Source organism: Chelonoidis abingdonii, chromosome 3, assembly GCF_003597395.2.
Source record: "Chelonoidis abingdonii isolate Lonesome George chromosome 3, CheloAbing_2.0, whole genome shotgun sequence".
Classification (NCBI taxonomy): Eukaryota; Metazoa; Chordata; order Testudines; family Testudinidae; genus Chelonoidis; species Chelonoidis abingdonii.
In genome coordinates, this window is record NC_133771.1 from 172,969,499 (window position 1) to 172,986,691 (window position 17,193).

General features: G+C 40.2%; 1 protein-coding gene across 4 annotated transcripts in view; it reads right to left on the bottom strand.

Annotated features, from left to right (window-relative positions):
- Positions 1-7,030: 7,030 nt before the first annotated feature.
- Positions 7,031-17,193, bottom strand: part of EPRS1 (glutamyl-prolyl-tRNA synthetase 1) — a 59,882-nt gene continuing 49,719 nt past the window's right edge. For 2 of the 4 annotated variants that reach the window (XM_032801271.2, XM_032801262.2), the window contains 4 exons: positions 13,741-13,901; positions 12,312-12,390; positions 8,162-8,226; positions 7,031-7,400 (listed from right to left, as the gene is read on the bottom strand). In XM_032801271.2, coding sequence (XP_032657162.1) covers positions 7,250-7,400; positions 8,162-8,226; positions 12,312-12,390; positions 13,741-13,901 — 456 coding nt within the window. In that variant the 3' untranslated portion in view covers positions 7,031-7,249. The remainder of the gene's footprint in view (positions 7,401-8,161; positions 8,227-12,311; positions 12,391-13,740; positions 13,902-17,193) is intronic. The other 2 variants (XM_032801254.2, XM_032801246.2) reach the window with 1 other exon arrangement.

Consider the following 17,193-nt stretch of genomic DNA (forward strand, 5'->3'; position numbering starts at 1 on the left):
CCTACATCAGAAGCAGCCCCTAGAATTAAAGGCATCTCTCCAGCCGCAGATAGCAAATTAGATCCTATGACAACCAAGTTTTCTGATTCTGTCCAGTAGGTGATGGGTGATACACAGACATTACAAGACATCATCAACCCACCACAGTATTTTACTCAGATTGTCTATGGTTAGGGTTGCTTCAGTTTTCTTAAGTGATCAGAAATTCCATTATAATGGAAGACAATCAGCCTTAGTGGGATCTCTTGTTTCCGGTTATTCTTTACAATGTATCCTGATTTACCATTCTTAAAGGTAGAAGAGTTTGCAGATTTGCATGCCAGTAGAATGTCAAATTCATACTAACAGGATGGGAATGGTCTCTCCATAAAGTATTACAGAACAGCTCAAGTGGTGCTTCCAGATGTGGTTTTTGCAGTACGGAAAAAGAACCTCTCCCCCTCAGTCAGTGACAAGCACTGCAGAGAAGTCATCACTTCAAACGCTGCTATAATTGGGAAGAAAGAAGTGCATGAGAACCTACTCTTGCGAAAAAGACTGGGTTCTCTTCCTGACTCATAATGTTTTCATAGCAAGCCTATGGCAGATTGAGAGCAGCTCAGCTCTAAGAACAATGCCTTCAGCGTATTTTGTTTATTCTCATCTCTGATCAAAATAACTGAATGCATGCTGCCCCTTTAATCAAAATAATTGATAAATTGTGTCATTTATGAGATCACTAAAAACAATGGGCAGAACAAGGAAAGGCAACCTGAATGCAGCTTCCATATTTTAGAACATCTAACATTTGAACCAATCTTTAGGGCCGATACCCTGGGGCACTTCAGCAGGAGATGAGGATGTTCAGCAACTTGCTGGTACCTGCCTTTACTAATGTAACTTTTGCTATATTTGATCCTCCCTGTGTTGTTCTTCTGTCTCACTTGTCACCTCATGGTTATGGGCAGCTATGCTTCTCAATCTCTGCAAGATTGTGCACTTTGGTTTTACTGCTAACATGCCCTTCTAATCCCCATCCCCACCTCTGGCAATCCCCTACAACTGAGATTTCTGAAAGTCCTTGAAAGACAAACTGTAGCTTCTTCCACTGTTCCTATACTGGGCAAATTCTCCAGCACTTTTAGAGCCCAGCCCTTTATGCTGCTTCAGCACCTTTACTCAGCATAGAGTGGCCAGAGTGGGGATTAGAATTTCACCCCTGATATCAAATCGATGGGAGGATTAGAAAAGTTAATTCGCTAGGGCATCTAAGGACACCTATAGTGCAAAAAACTCAACCTCAGAGGAGGAGTCATTACTAGTGTCTCCATAGCAACCAGTCTAACAAGTTAAACAACTAGTTTAACAGAAAAGATTGGACATAAAGAGGATTTATCCCCAGAAATCTTTGATGCCAGGAGGAATAAAGGATGCTACCAGGGATGATTCTTCTATATTACTATGCCACACCGATCAAGTCACAAAAGAGAAATTGCTTTGATCTCAGCCAAAAAAATTCTATGCTTTGTGAATAGGTTTCGATTGCCAATAAGTACTGTCATATATTGCTGTCTGATGTGATACCTGATCCTCTTCTTTTCTGTATTTGAAAAGATAGTATCTTCTCTCCCACTAATCCCATGTATATCAATTTTATATTCTGCTAGTAGGCACTTTATTTTCCTGCTATTCAAAAAATTGGCAGAACCTCAGCCTGTCTAAGCTCCACCAGAGGCTGATAGTTCAAAGCAGGAACAGTGCTAACCAGACAAGCTATTAATGGATGCATAACACAGTATTTCGAATTTGATCTAAAAATCCAGTTTCCATATACATTAGTTTGAGTCCAGTATCACAATCAAATGGCAAATTTTAAAACAAATATAAATCAGAGCTTTATAATGAGGCAGGCACTATGTCCTCGTATGCATCTATTCTATAAGAGTGGGGACTTCCCGATTCAAATTGGAGCCTCTGGGCACTACAGCAATAAATATTATATTTTACTGGGTAGATTCGTGCAAGGGCAACATAGATATGAATTGTTGCATATGTCAAGATCAAATGTAACTTTAAAAAATGATTCAACATAGAACATCCAGTTATGTCAGATAGGGTCGGGTTTTTTTTTGCAGAGGGGGAGGGATTTTGGAAATGGGATAGATACAAACACTTCAAAGAGCATAAGACAACCATTGACTGACAGAGATTAGGAAGAAACTTTGTTCTGAGCAGTTTACTCTGCAATTGTCCACATAAAAAAAAACCAACCCCAAACAAACTTGCCCTGAAACCTGGTGCTGACCACTATCAGAGACAATACTACACTAGATGTACCACTGATTTAATCTGAGGTTGCAATTACTACGTTCACCTGAAAATAACTTACTATATATATATTTCTAGCTAATCCATTTTTAAGATGAAAGACAAATAGTACCCCATATCCCACTGACGCATGAAGCAGCACATGCATTGACCATCTCCTGATTGCTATAATTCTGCAAAAACCAAAACCATGGGACTTGATTTCAAAGTTTTATCAGCACAATTTTCTCTTGAGCTGAGAACCTGTCAGATGTACTTGAAAAAGAATTTTCCCACTGTTTGAAATAGTATGGAAGAAACAGTAATTGGTACATACATGTGCTTCTAGGAGGTTCAATAATACAGTGAGAAACCGGGCTGGTCTCCCATTAAAAAAGCCATTGTATTGTACTCAGTCATTCTGAATAAGAAAGACTAAATCATGGACTCACGTGAAGTGAAAATAGCATTTCACTACCTTTTGAAAAGCTGAGAAGACTATAAAAGTTTGGGGATAAGGCTCTAAGGCCTGGTCTACACTACGTGTTTAAATCGATTTAAACAGTGTTACATCGATTTAACGCTGTACCTGTCCAAACTACAATGCTCTTTATATCGATATAAAGAGCACTTTATATCGATTTCTGTACTCCTCCCAGACAAGAGGAGTAGCGCTAAAATCAATATAAATATATCGGATTAGGGTTAGTGTGGACGGAAATCGACGTTATTGGCCTCCAGGTGGTATCCCACAGTGCACCACTGACCGCCTGGACAGCAATCTGACTGCGGATGCAGCGGCGAAGGATTAAACAGAAAAGCCCTGTAATGACTGATTATTGAATTACATTTCTGTTTGCCCAGCGTGGTAACTCTGATCGCACGGGTGGCGATGCGATCCCAAATCCAAAAGAGCTCCAGCTTGGACGTGCGGGAGATACTGGATCTGATGGCTTTATGGCGAGACAAATCTGTTGTATCAGAGCTCCGTACAGAAGACGAAATGCAAAGCATTAAAAAATCTCTCGCATGCTACACAGTCCTGATTTGACAAGTGTACGGAAAAGCCAAAGAGTCAAGTGGACGCTCATGGGGAGGTGAGGGGGTACTGAGGACTCAGCTTCCACGTCCACAGTCAGCTTCTGAAAAGTTTTGCATTCTTGTGAGCTCCAATGTCTTAGTATCAACCAGTGTCTGGCGTGGTACGGGGAATAGTCTCAGTTATCTTTCCCCCACCACCACCACACGTGAAAGAAAGGGAAAGGAAATTCTTTCTTGGACTTCTTTCAATGTCCACCCTGTGTGTAACTATGCTGCTGGTAGACGCGATGTGCAGCAGTGAGAGAGCAGTATCGTTCCTCTCCCCTCCCCGGTGTGATGGTGCAATATGACTGTATCTTCATCGTCGCCATCAGCCGTGAGTGCTCCTGGCTGGCTTAGGTGAGGCTGGCGGGGCAGGGCGCTGGGTAAAAAGGGAATGACTCCAGTTATTCCCCGTAGTGGTACAGATGGCTGGTAACGTCTTCCTCATAGCAACTGGGCCTCGAGCTTCAATCAGCCCCCTCCTTCCTGTGTAAAGAAAAGATTCTGTACTGCTGGATGTCATAGCAGCAGAATGCTGGGCTCCTCTTCCCGCACCGCTTATGTCTGCCTGGACTATCATAGCACCGGGAGGCTGCTCCCCCTCATTTTATCTCACTACAGTCTCTGTTTCTATCCTGCTTCTTTAATACTTCATGAACAAATGGGGGGGACACTGCCATGGTAGCCAGGAAGTTGGGGGAGGAGGGAGCACTGGTGGGGGTTGTTGCAGGGGCACACCCTGTGAATACTGACAGGAGCAGCTGTGCTCTGATACACTGGTCTCTAGTACACTTGCCCTATGTTCTGGCAGGGACTGACTCTATTTTTAGGAACCATAAAGGAGGGATTGAACTGGGGAGTCTTCCAATTTTGCTTTTGCACACCCGGCGATCTCAGCCAGGGCCACTTCATGATAGCAGTGGACAGTACAGGGGGGAGAGATACGTCATCTCCTGCCTAGTTTACTCGGCAGTAGTGGTACAGACGATGGTAACTCTCTGCTATATTGCAAGCAAAATGAATGCTGCTGTGTAGCGCTGGAGTATGCCTCTGTCCATGGCATCCAGTACACATTATGGTGCTAGAAAAAAAAAAGCTGAACGAGCTCCATGGTTGCCGTGCTATGGCGTCTGCCGGCAATCCAGGGAAAAACGGCGCGAAAGGATTGTCAGCTGTTGTTTTCCCGGAGGAAGGAATGACTGACGACATTTCCCAGAACCATCCGCGACAATGATTCAAGCCAGAATTCCAAGGGGTGGGGGGACTGCGGGACTTGGGATAGCTACGGATAGCTACCACATGCAATGCTTCAGAATCGACGCTAGCGCCGGACCATGGATGCACAACGCGAATTCTACGTGCCCTAGTGTGGCGTGTGAATCGAATTTATAATATCAGTTTTATGAACGATTTTAGCTAATTCGCTATTATTGCGTAGTGTAGACGTGGCCTAAGTGAGTTTTTGCACCTAAGATTGCCGGAGTTCACATTTTTGTGCTGAGAAATAATCCATCAATTTGGAACCAGGACAGAATGCAGGAGACAGGCCTGTGGGAGAGGTAAACTCCACTTTTAAGTTTGCTGAGTGTCTGTTGGGTATGTCTACACTGCAACGATTATTTTGAATTAGCTTAAACGATATTACAAAAAGATCTAATAAACGGTTAGCGCGTCACAGTGGGATACGAAACGTATTGTTTGCGCATGGTCCAAAGCTACCATCGGATTTCAGGAGCGGTGCGCTGTGGGTAGCTGTTCCTCAGCTATCCATAGTTTCCACTCTCGGGTTGAGAGCACGTGCTGATGGGCAGAAAACATTTGCCCCGGGTGGTGCTGGGTACAGCCTCACCCCTCCTTTGTGAAGGCAGCAGCAACCCTTTTGGCGCCTTTTTTTCTGGAGTGTTGAGCAACGCCATAGTCACAGCAATCTGGACCCTGAGATCACAAACGGTATCTGACGTGTCACACCTTGCGTACTCATCTGCCGACAGCATTCAGTACACGAGGTGAATTTCAGTACTCAAGGAATATTTATTTTACTTCTCTTTCACGTGCTGGGGGGGCTGAGAGACTGACGAGCTGTTCCGTGACACGACAAGACACCCGTGTATTAGCTACAGATTGGGCGCTCAGCAGAATGCAATAGTTTTCAGAGACTGCTGTGGGACTGGTAGCTGTAGTCTCATTACCCCTCCCTCCATGGCATCCGTTGAGTCTCTGCTTCCCGTTATGGTTGTTCACACACGCTGTGTATCCTGGAGTTTTTTTTTCAACGTTTGGCATTTCTGTTCTTTAACGGAGCTCTGATAAACGATTGTTTCTCACCATACAGCGATCAGATCTAGTATCTCCGTAAGGTCAATGCAGGAGCTACTTTGCATTTGACTGCATGCACCTGGCTGATCGAGCTGGAACACGTGAAGCAGGAAATGTCATTCTAAAGGTCTCGGGGCTTTCCTGTTTACGGCACTCAGCATCCGGAGTTCGATTGGGACCAGAGCGGTCAGTGGTGCACTGTGCGATACCTCTAGGAGGCCAATAATGTCGGTTTCCGTCCACACGACCTATCGAGTTTTCACTTTCGAATTTAGCGCTATCTCTCGTCTGGGAGGAGTTCCGAAATCGATTTTAAGGAGCCGTTTAACTCGATATTAATGACGACGTCGTGTGAACGGGTACAGCGTTAAATCGGTATATCGGCCATTAAACCGATTTAAAGTCGCAGTGTAGACCTGGCCTCTGATTCTCTCTCCAGGATGCTGGGTTTGGAAGCCAAGGCTGCCAAGGATTCACAGGAATGCAATGGACAAGCCCACTGAGCCTGTGCCATCTGAACCCCACTCCTAGCCATTGGCTAATTCCTCCCTCCCTCGGATATATCAGAGCCCTATGGTGAAGGGAAGGTGCACAGGAAACTGGTGCAAGAAGCAGTAAATGCCAAGTGGATTTTCACTCAGAGGCGTCAGAATAGGGAGCATCTCGCTGGCTCCACTCACTCTTCACACCAAAGGACTGAACTCCAACCAACTAAAGACTGGAGACGTGGCTTTCATGATCTCCAGAGCAACACGCTGTGGAGGTGGGGCTCATCCTATTACTCTGGTTTGGGGGCTCTGCTGACCCATGATACTCCCTATCTGCTTCATTCAAAGACTTACCCGTGGGAGAGAGGAATGGAGGTAAAAACAGGATATTTGTGAGGGAACTTGCCAAAATATAAAACATGACAAAATATTCAACACTCAATACCATTGCATCTTCAAAGCACTTTACAAGGGTTAACATTCGTTGACCCTTGCAATACCAATGAGAGACAAGTAAACATCTCCCGTTTAGAGACTGAGGAACAGAAATTAAGTGTCTTGTTCAAAGCCAGACACCTAGTAAATTAGTGGCAAGTATGGTTTAGAATTCCTAGCTGCCAGCCCTTTGCTATAACTAAACCGTTATCATTGTAAAATATACAAACACTCCATGGTGCAGAATAGTTTAACCCTTACCCTTGTTTAGTTACATCATCTGCAACACTTCAGGTTTTTCGTCACCTCACCTAAGTGTTGTGTGTACATGAAAGCACACTCACCCTCCACAACCAAAAGAGAAACCAAGCAAAGAAAACCCAAATCTTTCCACTAAACACAAAAATAAAGATAGAACCATGTTATAGCTCACAATATGTATTTATTATTAGAGATGTTTACAGAAAATTCTGAGCAATACTGCTAGTCTAAGACTGATGACTGGGTTTTTTATGGTTTCTTATGGCTTTGTTTTTTGAATTATTTAAAAAGTCACAAAACTGATAAGATCTGGGGAGATTTCAGTCTTATTAAAAAAAGTTGAGTTCAGAGATAAGGAACAAGTAACTAGTAGTAGTTCACTAGTAACTACGACCAAAGAGGGTATAGAACTTGGCGGGGTTCTTGCCACAGACACATTTCGCTCCATGCTGCAGCTCGCAGAGAGGTTTGAAGGGGATGCAGAGACTTTTTGCTCCCATGGACGGGGCACCAGGCTCAAGATCTTGATCCCTGAAATAGAAAGGAAATTTAATATTCTTAATTCCCAAAAGATTTACAAGAAAGAAATCTCACACACAGTGAGTACTTCATTGAGTAAAAACTTTGAGGCTAAGGGAGTAATAATGCTCTGTCTTGGAGTACAAGACCCGACCCAAAAGTGAGAATCCTATGAGGAGGGTCTCTTTAAAGCAGTGATACTAAGACTGAGGCTTGCGAGCCGCAAGTGGCTCTTAAATGTGCCTCCTGTGGGTCTCTGCAGCACATGATATTAAAACATTGTGTGATTTAATTATTAACCAATCAGGATATTTCTACTACATTATTAACCAGGCTGTCCCTGGCCTCTGTTTGCCAGAAGCTGGGAATGGGCGACAGGGGATGGATCACTTGATGATCACCTGTTCTGTTCATTCTCTCTGGGGCACCTGGCATTGGCCACTCTTGGAAGACAGGATATTGGGCTAGATGGACCTTTGGTCTGACCCAGTATGGCTGTTCTTATATTCTAACCAACTGTAGTTGATAAAACAACACTACTCTGTCAGCCATTTTGCTGTGAGAATAATTTACAGTAATATAATAAATGAAACTATGAATTCAAACTACTGTGGCTCTTCTGGATAATGTTGATTGGTAATTTTGCTCCTGAACCACTGAGGTTTGAGTATCACTGCTCTAAAGAAATGTTACTTTCATGTTGTTTTATACTCAGATACCCAACTTGAAAGTTAAATGTAAGTTCTCTTGAATTCAACAGTTACATAGTTTACCTGGCAGTAGTTTTCTTGATCCAGTCCTCACACTCCATTTCCCCACAAAAGGGAATCTGCACAATCTGAAAAGAAAGAAAGATGCAGAGTATACAGTGAAAGCAAAACAGGCATTATTTTAGGAGAGACTCCCAAACCCTACCATTATAGGCCTAACACTTCAGACATTGAAGACCAGATTTTTGATAGTGCTCAGCACCCCAACAGGAATCAGGTTTTCAAAAGAGCACAGTGGGAGTGGTTGAATGCGGAGCACTTTTGACAATCTGGCTGCATAATCATGCCTAAACGAGCTCGTAGGTGGAAAGTTCTTCTGAAAGTCGGACATCCTTTTATTGTAAAGCAGAATAGTTTACCTATTATGACAAAGTTAGCTCATAGAATCAAAGAAATGTAGGGCTGCAAAGGACCTGAAGAGGTTATGTAGTCCAGCCCTCTGCCCCACTCTAAACCAGAAAGGTTCAACTTAATGATAACCACAATCAAAGGTAAAATTAATACAGCTCAAAAGGGTTTTTATATAGCCTTTTCATCCTGAAAATATACAGTGACAGTTGCCCGTTTGTAGTGAAATGCAGTAGAACTCTAGCGCAAATTCACAACAGAATTTGAAGAGTGATGGTTGCTAGCTTATTAGAAATTTAGCAACAGGATATTTTAACATCTATGAAAAGGTGTCAAAAAATTTCTCTCCTAGCTCTGGATATGCAGGCTATTTTTTTTAAAAGAAAAAAATCTCGATTCCTGTATCTCTACTGGATTACAGAGCAACACCTATTTACGTACTTTAAAGAAATGCTTTCCCAATGAAGTGTCCCACTATAATTTATAGTATCAGTGCTATACATTCCTATTTTCTGAGGAACAACATTATGAAGAGACTTATTTCAGTATTTTCATTAAGGTAAAGAGAACTGTCACCAGCATATTTTCTTCTTACATAAACACTAAGAATGAACATCGGATATACAAGACAAGATATTAAGCACTTAGGCAATACAAGATGCAGTAAGCATATTGTTAAATCATCTTTAACTACTTCAGCCCACTTAAATTGTTCAGTATTTTTAAACTTAACCGGGGAGCAAATTTCTGTTTCAGAGGTATAACTGTTCTAGGTTTTCCAGGGATGTTTCACTTAAAGTACATGAAGTGAAAAGATTAACAGTAGAAGTTAGGAAGTGTTAATGTAAAGCCAAGAAAATATTTTTAAAAGATTATGGAAAACCGAGGCAAAGACAACAGCTGAAAGTGAGTTGCTAAAATGTCAAAAAGTCTTAAGTGCACATCTGCTCCATATACTTCTGTTCTCTTCTCTTCCCCCCTCCGCGAAGCCTAAATAAATTTGTTGGGCTGTGTTATGCAACACACTTTTTCCTCTTTGGACAAAACTCCCATTTAGTCTTTGGGGAAATATAGATTTTTATTAGCTTTTTTCATTTTCTGTAATTTGGAGGAGGGACTAGTAAGTGTCTAATGTTAGTTCCTAATATTCTGTGCTTGTATTGATCTTTCTAGTTTGCTAAATGTGGGTTTTGTTTAAGTGCTGTTGTAGATCATTCATGCAGCTTTCATTAAACATTGCATGTAGTTATTACTTAAGACACAAAAGCAAAGAGTCCACATCTCAAAGACTGTATGGTCTAAGGGGTTAATCACACCAAATACAGGAAGACATGGGAAATTAGCCTGGAAAAAATCAGCTTGGGAAATCTCCTTTTAGACTGTGGTCAATACAACATAGTCAAGTTTTAACTGAGAGATTTGAATAAGAGGGTTTCCATGAAAAATTACTACTTTTATATACATTACCTGTTTTGTACAATAGCATACAAAAAAAGGACACAAACATTAATATATACGTGAGATGAAGTGCCTCAAACTTTTAATTCTTCAGATCCAGGTACTCAGATAAGAGCTTGTAACTTCAGAGGTGGAACGTTTCCTTTTCCAAATCAAAGATGTTCACTACACTGTTTATTTTCCATGCCATAAAGTGTAACTAGTTTAGCTGTTTTATTTACAAGTTTGAAATCTATGATCTAGTACTATCCCACATGCAGAGCTAGCTAGGTTAGTAATTTCTCATGGTGCTCTCCAACATCTGCTTCTGAATAAGTGAAGGGAGGTGGGGTGTTCAAGGTTGGATATTACTCCCTTCCCAGCTCTTCTTCACAGAAGTAAGAGTTATTGTGATTTGGGGCTTTGACGTGGAAGCAAATGTCAGGAGATCCTGGTGAGCCTTTAATCCATAATGAGAGTTTGCTCAAAATACCATTACGTTTTTTATATATTTGCTTTAAGCTGCATTTTTGCTTTTTATGGATTTTTCCTTAGCTTATTTTGTAACTAAGGCTATGTCTGTACTGCAGCCTACGTCGTCAAAACTTATGTCACTCAAGGACCTGAATATTCCATCTCTCCAAGCAACAGAAATTACATCAACATAAGCATTCGTGTGCACAGTGCTGTGTTGGCGGGAGAGTTTCTCCTGTAGACATAGCTACTGCCTCTCGCAGAGGTGGGGGGGTTTTTTTGGTTTTTTTTTAAATGCTGACGAGAGAGCTCTTTCCTGTCAGCACAGTGTGTCTTCACCAGATGTGCTACAGCTGTATGGGACAGCTCTGCCACTGCAGGGCTGCACATTAGACATATCTTAAATTTACCACATCTCCCAACATTCTGGGAAAGCCTGCGTTTTTCACATTTCTCCTTTGTTCTGTAGGCCACCAGAGGCCGAGGGTGGTTTTTAAAAGCATAAATTGATGTTGCATCAATATGTAATAAAATGGTTGTGATTATTTGTGGGACAAAGAGGTCTTTATAGCTAACATCAAGTAGGCCAAGCCGGCTTTGGAAAAGGTTTGCATTAGTGAAATGTTACTTCAGAACCAGCTGGCTGAGCACAAAAATCTTTTTGAGAAGGTTCAAAATAACTTGATGTATATTTAGCTTCTGGGGTGATGGCAAGTCAGATTTTTTTTTTTTTTTTTTAAATCACCACATTTTGAGGGCAGAAATATATCCCATTCAAGGTCAGGGTCTCTATAGCACTAGTTGCTGTACAGACACACAGAGTCAGACTCTTTGAAAAGTTTACAATCTAATTTAAGACAATATGCAAATGAGCTTGAGATACACAAATTATAGGAAAAAAGAATAAGGGGGTGGATGGTGGTAAAGTAATACATGAGTTTGCTAATAATTTTGTTTTTTTCTATTCAGCATAAATCCCACTGGCCCTATACCAATCCCTTAAAGAACATGTTCAGCAAGAGCGTATGGTTATTTTAAGAGTAGAGCCAACTTGGCACCCCACATTTTTTCCTTTCGTATTATTTCTCAGTTGAAGTCTTTCACCAACAGGGAATCTTAGTTGTTAACTAGATAGAGTCTTCAAGAACATTTATTCAAATATTTTCACATGCTGGGAGATCTGGGTAATAGAACTTCAGGAACAGGATCTCCTTAAGTCAATCAATGGTAGTTCAATGTGCACCTCCAGGGAAGAATAAAATATTTCTTAAACATTAGAAATACAGTCTTAACCGCTGATCTAAACTTCAATTGCTCCACCAAAACTAAAAATTTTTCATAAAGTTGCTAGTGCCCTTACAAGGGAATTTAATAACTCAGTCCTGTTATATTATCAGTTATTCTGATGATCAATCTTAATTTCTTGATGCCCTGCACCTGTCAATGCACTCAATGGCTTCTGTTCAGGTTGGAAAGGCCAATTTTCATTGATGCAAGTAGTACATTCTTTGGACTTTTTTTTTTTTTTTTAAACTATTTATAGGGGAATAATTATAGTATTTTATCTTAATCCAAATAAAAGATATTTGTATTAAGATCTACTAAGGTCACTGCCTGCTGAAAAAGGAGTATACTCATTTTAAATAAATCATGTCGTTTGATAACAGGTATGTAAAGTTTCTCTAATGCCTGAACATAATATTTTAAAGACTAGTAGTGTGCAAAATTTTAATCAAAACTGTGCTCTAGTACGCAGATAGCAACCGGAACTCCTGTAGCATTTGGGAAAGTTACAGTTTGTTGCCAACCTCTACATGAAAAGTTCCCCATGTATGAGCAAATTTGATTACAACTTGTACTTATTCAGACTTCAGTATATTCAGAACCTCCTTACCTTTCCTGCTTCAAGTTCTTTTTGAAAGTCTTCCATATTATTGGCCACCACCATATGATTTGTTAGGTCTTCAAAAGCTCTAAGACAAGAAAATACATTTAGTAAAGACAGACATGAGTATTCATCTTCTAAGTGAAGTCACCATCTGAACCAACTGTGCCGAGCCATCAAACACCAAATTACAAGAGAAAAAAGTACAAATACAGTTCTTAATCAGGATATTCGTCTACTGCTTTTGTTCCTCAAAGAAGAAATTCTGATGAATTAAAAGACAACTCTCTCTTCAGGCTGTTGCAGTTCCATCACACTATTAGACAAGCCCAAAGGGTTGGGAGATGGCACTACTATTTGGTTTGCAACTGAGGTTAATGTCTGAGTGAGCACAGCAGGGGCAGCTGCAATATGCTCAGCCTATGCAGCCAATGTGAAAAGAACAAAATACTAGCCAAGAACAGGCAGGACAGCATGTCATATGTTTTCAGCGTGTATCACGGTGTGAAGGGACTGAAAACTCTGGCAGAATCAGCAGGAGATGAAGCCACAGAAAAGTTAAGCATCACCAAGATCACCTCCGAGATGTGCCAGTGAAGTTGATTTCCTGGTTAAGACTGCTGTAATTGAGTGGAAGGTACTATAATAATGTTTGAAAGCTAAACCTAACTCTCGGGAATATCAAATCTCATTTACCTCTTTGGGAAGGTAATTTTCTGACATTCAAACACCTTAGTCAATTGATACTACAAATATAAACAGGTTTATATCAAGGATGATCTTATAATGTCTTCAAATCAGAATAGCAGGACTGTCTTTACCACACTTGACAACCCTGCACCTCACATATACAGGCCTCAAGAATATGAAAATCATATTCTTATGCATCACCTCATTACAGAGATTTTCCATATGTAGTAACTACAGATATAATTTTCAAAAGGGCCTAAGTGATTTAAGAGCCTATGTACCAGTGAAAGTCAATATGATGTAGGTGCCAAAGTGTCACTCATTTTTGAAAATGGAACTTTGGTGCTTTTGAAAATTTTACCTTAGAGCTAGACGTAAGCACCAATATTATCAAAGAATTTTGGTTTTTTGAACAAATTCTAAAAGTCTTCCAGCACTACAATTTTGCATAGTATCACTGCATCAAAAAAGTACAGGGGGCTCATTTTTAGATGTCAGTATCATATCATAAGATCTGAACTTGAAGGGCTGCTAACATTTGAAAATTCTATTTCACAGGCACATTTGGGAAACTTTTTGAGACAATCAGAATGAGCTTCTCAAACTGAAAAATGAAACAGTGCACAGAAAGACTTGTCTTGATGACTCTCTCTCCAGTTAAATCTGAATATGAAGAAATCTCTTCTACAGTTAAAATAAAGTCGTTTCAGTCACAGATGGCATATGATTTATTCCCTTGTAGACTAACTTGTTGTAAAGGTTAGCATGGATTTCCTCCAAAATGTGTCTGAGTTTATCCTCTGCCTCATGTTCCGCGAAGGTCAACTTCTGTCCTGTGTCTCTTCTGACAGCTACAAACTGACCGTTCTTCATATCTCGTGGTCCCACTTCAAGCCTGATGGGAACACCCTACAAGCAAAAATAATGCAATAAAAATTAGTGTAAACTGCAGAACCAGTCAGTCATTCTCAAAAGAGTACAGTTCATCCACTAAGATGCTTTTTTCAGAATGGATTCACTTGACATGATTTTTATTTCTCTTTGTCTCGCTCTCATACAATCATATGATTAACAAGAGAATTATTTTGCTGTCTTAATACCTGAAAAAATTCAGGATTGGGGCAAACCTAAAGCTGTATTGATTGTTTCGCCTTACCACAATACTACTGCAAGGTTTTTATGAACTTGAATTACGCTCATTTTACACTCTTCTGATAGTGTTTGAAACAGGAAATAGAAACAGCCTTCTTTCATTTGGATGAGTCCTTTCCAGATGACGCTATACATGTGAATAAAAGATGGCTACCTATGGGGAGTTCCCTAGAAAAGCTCCCAATCTCTTGCACGTCTCCTGGACTTAAGGTATTTAATTTTACTTATATGTTTAAGCACACTGTTCTTCTATGGACTGTTGAAATGGAAGTTACAAAGGACCTGTTACAGCAGACTGCAGTATTGTATAGTGCAGTATAATAAATAAAAGGTCAAATTAAGAGTCCTTTTCTTTAAACAAAAAATAAAAACAATACAAAATGCTTTCAGTATGCTAAAATACATACAATATCCCTCCCAGCTAAGTTCCCAAAACAATCTATTTAGATTTACATTTTCAGCAGCCAGTCAAGAGGGAATAATTTGTGGATGTGGCTGTTTATTAGCTAGCACAGGTGTTAGGCCTTTTCCTTTCTGAAAGAAATATAGATTCTCCCACAGCAAACAGAATTTTATTGTGTTCAAACAACGTTATGATCAATAATGCAGTGGAATCACCACTTTGTTTTCAATTGCTGGAAGTTTGACCTCCTTGAGGGTAAAAGAAACTGAAAGAAAAGATGAGGATTAGAAAATCCTTTGCATACCCATGCCCAGACTGGGCTACCAGTGATGGTGGTGGGAAAGAGAATCTGGAAAAGAGAAGAACTTTGTATATACTTGTTTATCCAAGCTCCTCTTTCACATGCAACCATCCTTGCCCGTGTGCTCCACCTAATGATTATTTTTTCAGGTGGTTGTTGATTTAAGTGTTTGTTATGTACACTGGCATTTCAACCATATTTAGACACTATTCTAAAACAACTAGAACCTAACTGACCTAATTACAGAGGATTGTTAAAATTACAATTAAATATAGGTTTACTAATTTATACCCAATATAACTCTACAATAAATGATTTATTCTAATATTGGCCTGGCACAGCATGTTTAAACGGTATTAGCACAAAGTTTTAAAAAAGATTCTTGAAAACAGCTTCACTAAATGTTAATACTGATGGTGGTAGAACACTTGAAGGCCTAAGAGAAGTTAATTACTTAATATTTCCATTGCTTTTTAAACCTTATGACAAAGGGCCTGTGACTTTTCAACTCCTTATACACACAGGGAAACGTTTACTTCTATTCCAAGCCAGATGTAAAGGTACCAAAATGCTATCAGCACCTGGCATCATATAAACTTGTAACAATAATATTGTTTTTTCATCTACAAAATGCCATTTGAGATTCTGGGAGAATACCCAGTATCTCCACCTCTTTGCTCTCAGGCTGGTCTACACTACATACTTACTTCCATAAACCTGCATTGTTCAGGTGTGGGAAAAATCCACACTCCTGAGTTACGTAACTATACCGAACTTAACCCCACATGTAGACAGCACTATGCTGGTGAGAGAGCTTCTCCCAGTGACATAACTCCACCTCCGCAAGAGGCGGTAGCTATTAAGTTGAAGGGCGAGCTCTCTCCCTTCGCCTTTGAGCATCTTCACCTGACGCGCTGCAGCTGCGCCGATGTAAATTTGTAGTGTAGCTCTGCCTGAAGACTGATGCACCTCATTAGTAAGAGGCATGGAAATGGTCACATGCAGAGTTTGAGTTAATGAAGAGCAGTGCTCAGCAAGTGGACGCTGTAAAGGGATTGAAGAAGCCACCATAGAAGCTACCTGCGACCTTCTCACAGACTGAAGTCTCTTTGCAGGAGTCTCACACACAGCTATTGTCATAAAACTTCTCAGACTGTAAGGTCTTTAGGGCAGGAACTGTCTCCAAAAGTCTAGAAGGTGTCCAGTGCAACAGAGCAGCAAAGACACTTAGCACCTCTGGACACTACGTAATTATACAATATTAAACAAGTCAGCAAGTTGGCATCCTCCAGAACCTCAGAAGTCTCACTTGGAATTTAAAACTAAATATAACCCTGCCCTCCCCCCGAAAAAAACATACACACTTCCTTTCTAGTTTGTTCATGGTGAAAAGCACTTCTTACCCTGTGAACTTAGTGGGACTAAGCAAAATAAGTGCTGTTTTCCTGTAAATCACAGCCTTAACATCATACCATTTTCATACTGTAACATTCTGACAAAGAAAAGTTCTCTCTAGGATAGCAAGCTAATGCACTGGGCTGTCTTCTCTGGAAACTAAGATTGAAATTCTATCATACTTTGCAAACGAAAAAGAAAGACTATCACCAAACAATTTGGTATAAGTAGCACATCTCTGTTTAAGAGGTATCAGACTGGAATGGCATAAGTTTTGTAGAAGTCAAAAGAGGTCTATAAACAAAGTTGTGTGTGAAAGCACACACAGTGCCTGCCTATATCACACCAGGCTCAAGTGAGCACAAATTCCCCTCAATTTTGTGAGCAAAAAATTCAAACACTTAAAAATAGAAGTATTTATGAATCTTGTTTCATTACTGCAACTATAAGGGTGGGAGGGGGGGAACAGATTCCATACTGGGAGCACAAACACTCAAATATTAAGTCTCTTACTTCTCAAAATGGCTCTGGAGTCGCATTTTAGACCGACATTTTTCATGACATTTTTGGTTGCACTTATGAATCATTTATAAAGGATTTATAAACAGATTTTTAAGCATATCAGAAGGTATTATAATAGATTGTAAGCCAAGGTAGTAATCAACCTATTGCCTCTGTTGGACTCTCTGTAACAATTAACTGTTTATTATAACCATAATCTATTAACCTTTAACACACTACTCAGAAATGGAGCTTTAGGATAAAGTGTGACATTTTCACTCTTTAGGTGCAATGCGAGATTTTTTTCAAGACTCTTTGGACTGCATAGGAGGTTCCTGCATCATCTTATACTGAAGTTTGACATTTGAACATTTACACAAACGTCCAGCTCTAATGCCATAGAGCCCCATTTTGTCTTACTGTAATTTCTCATCACTTTCTGTATAGTG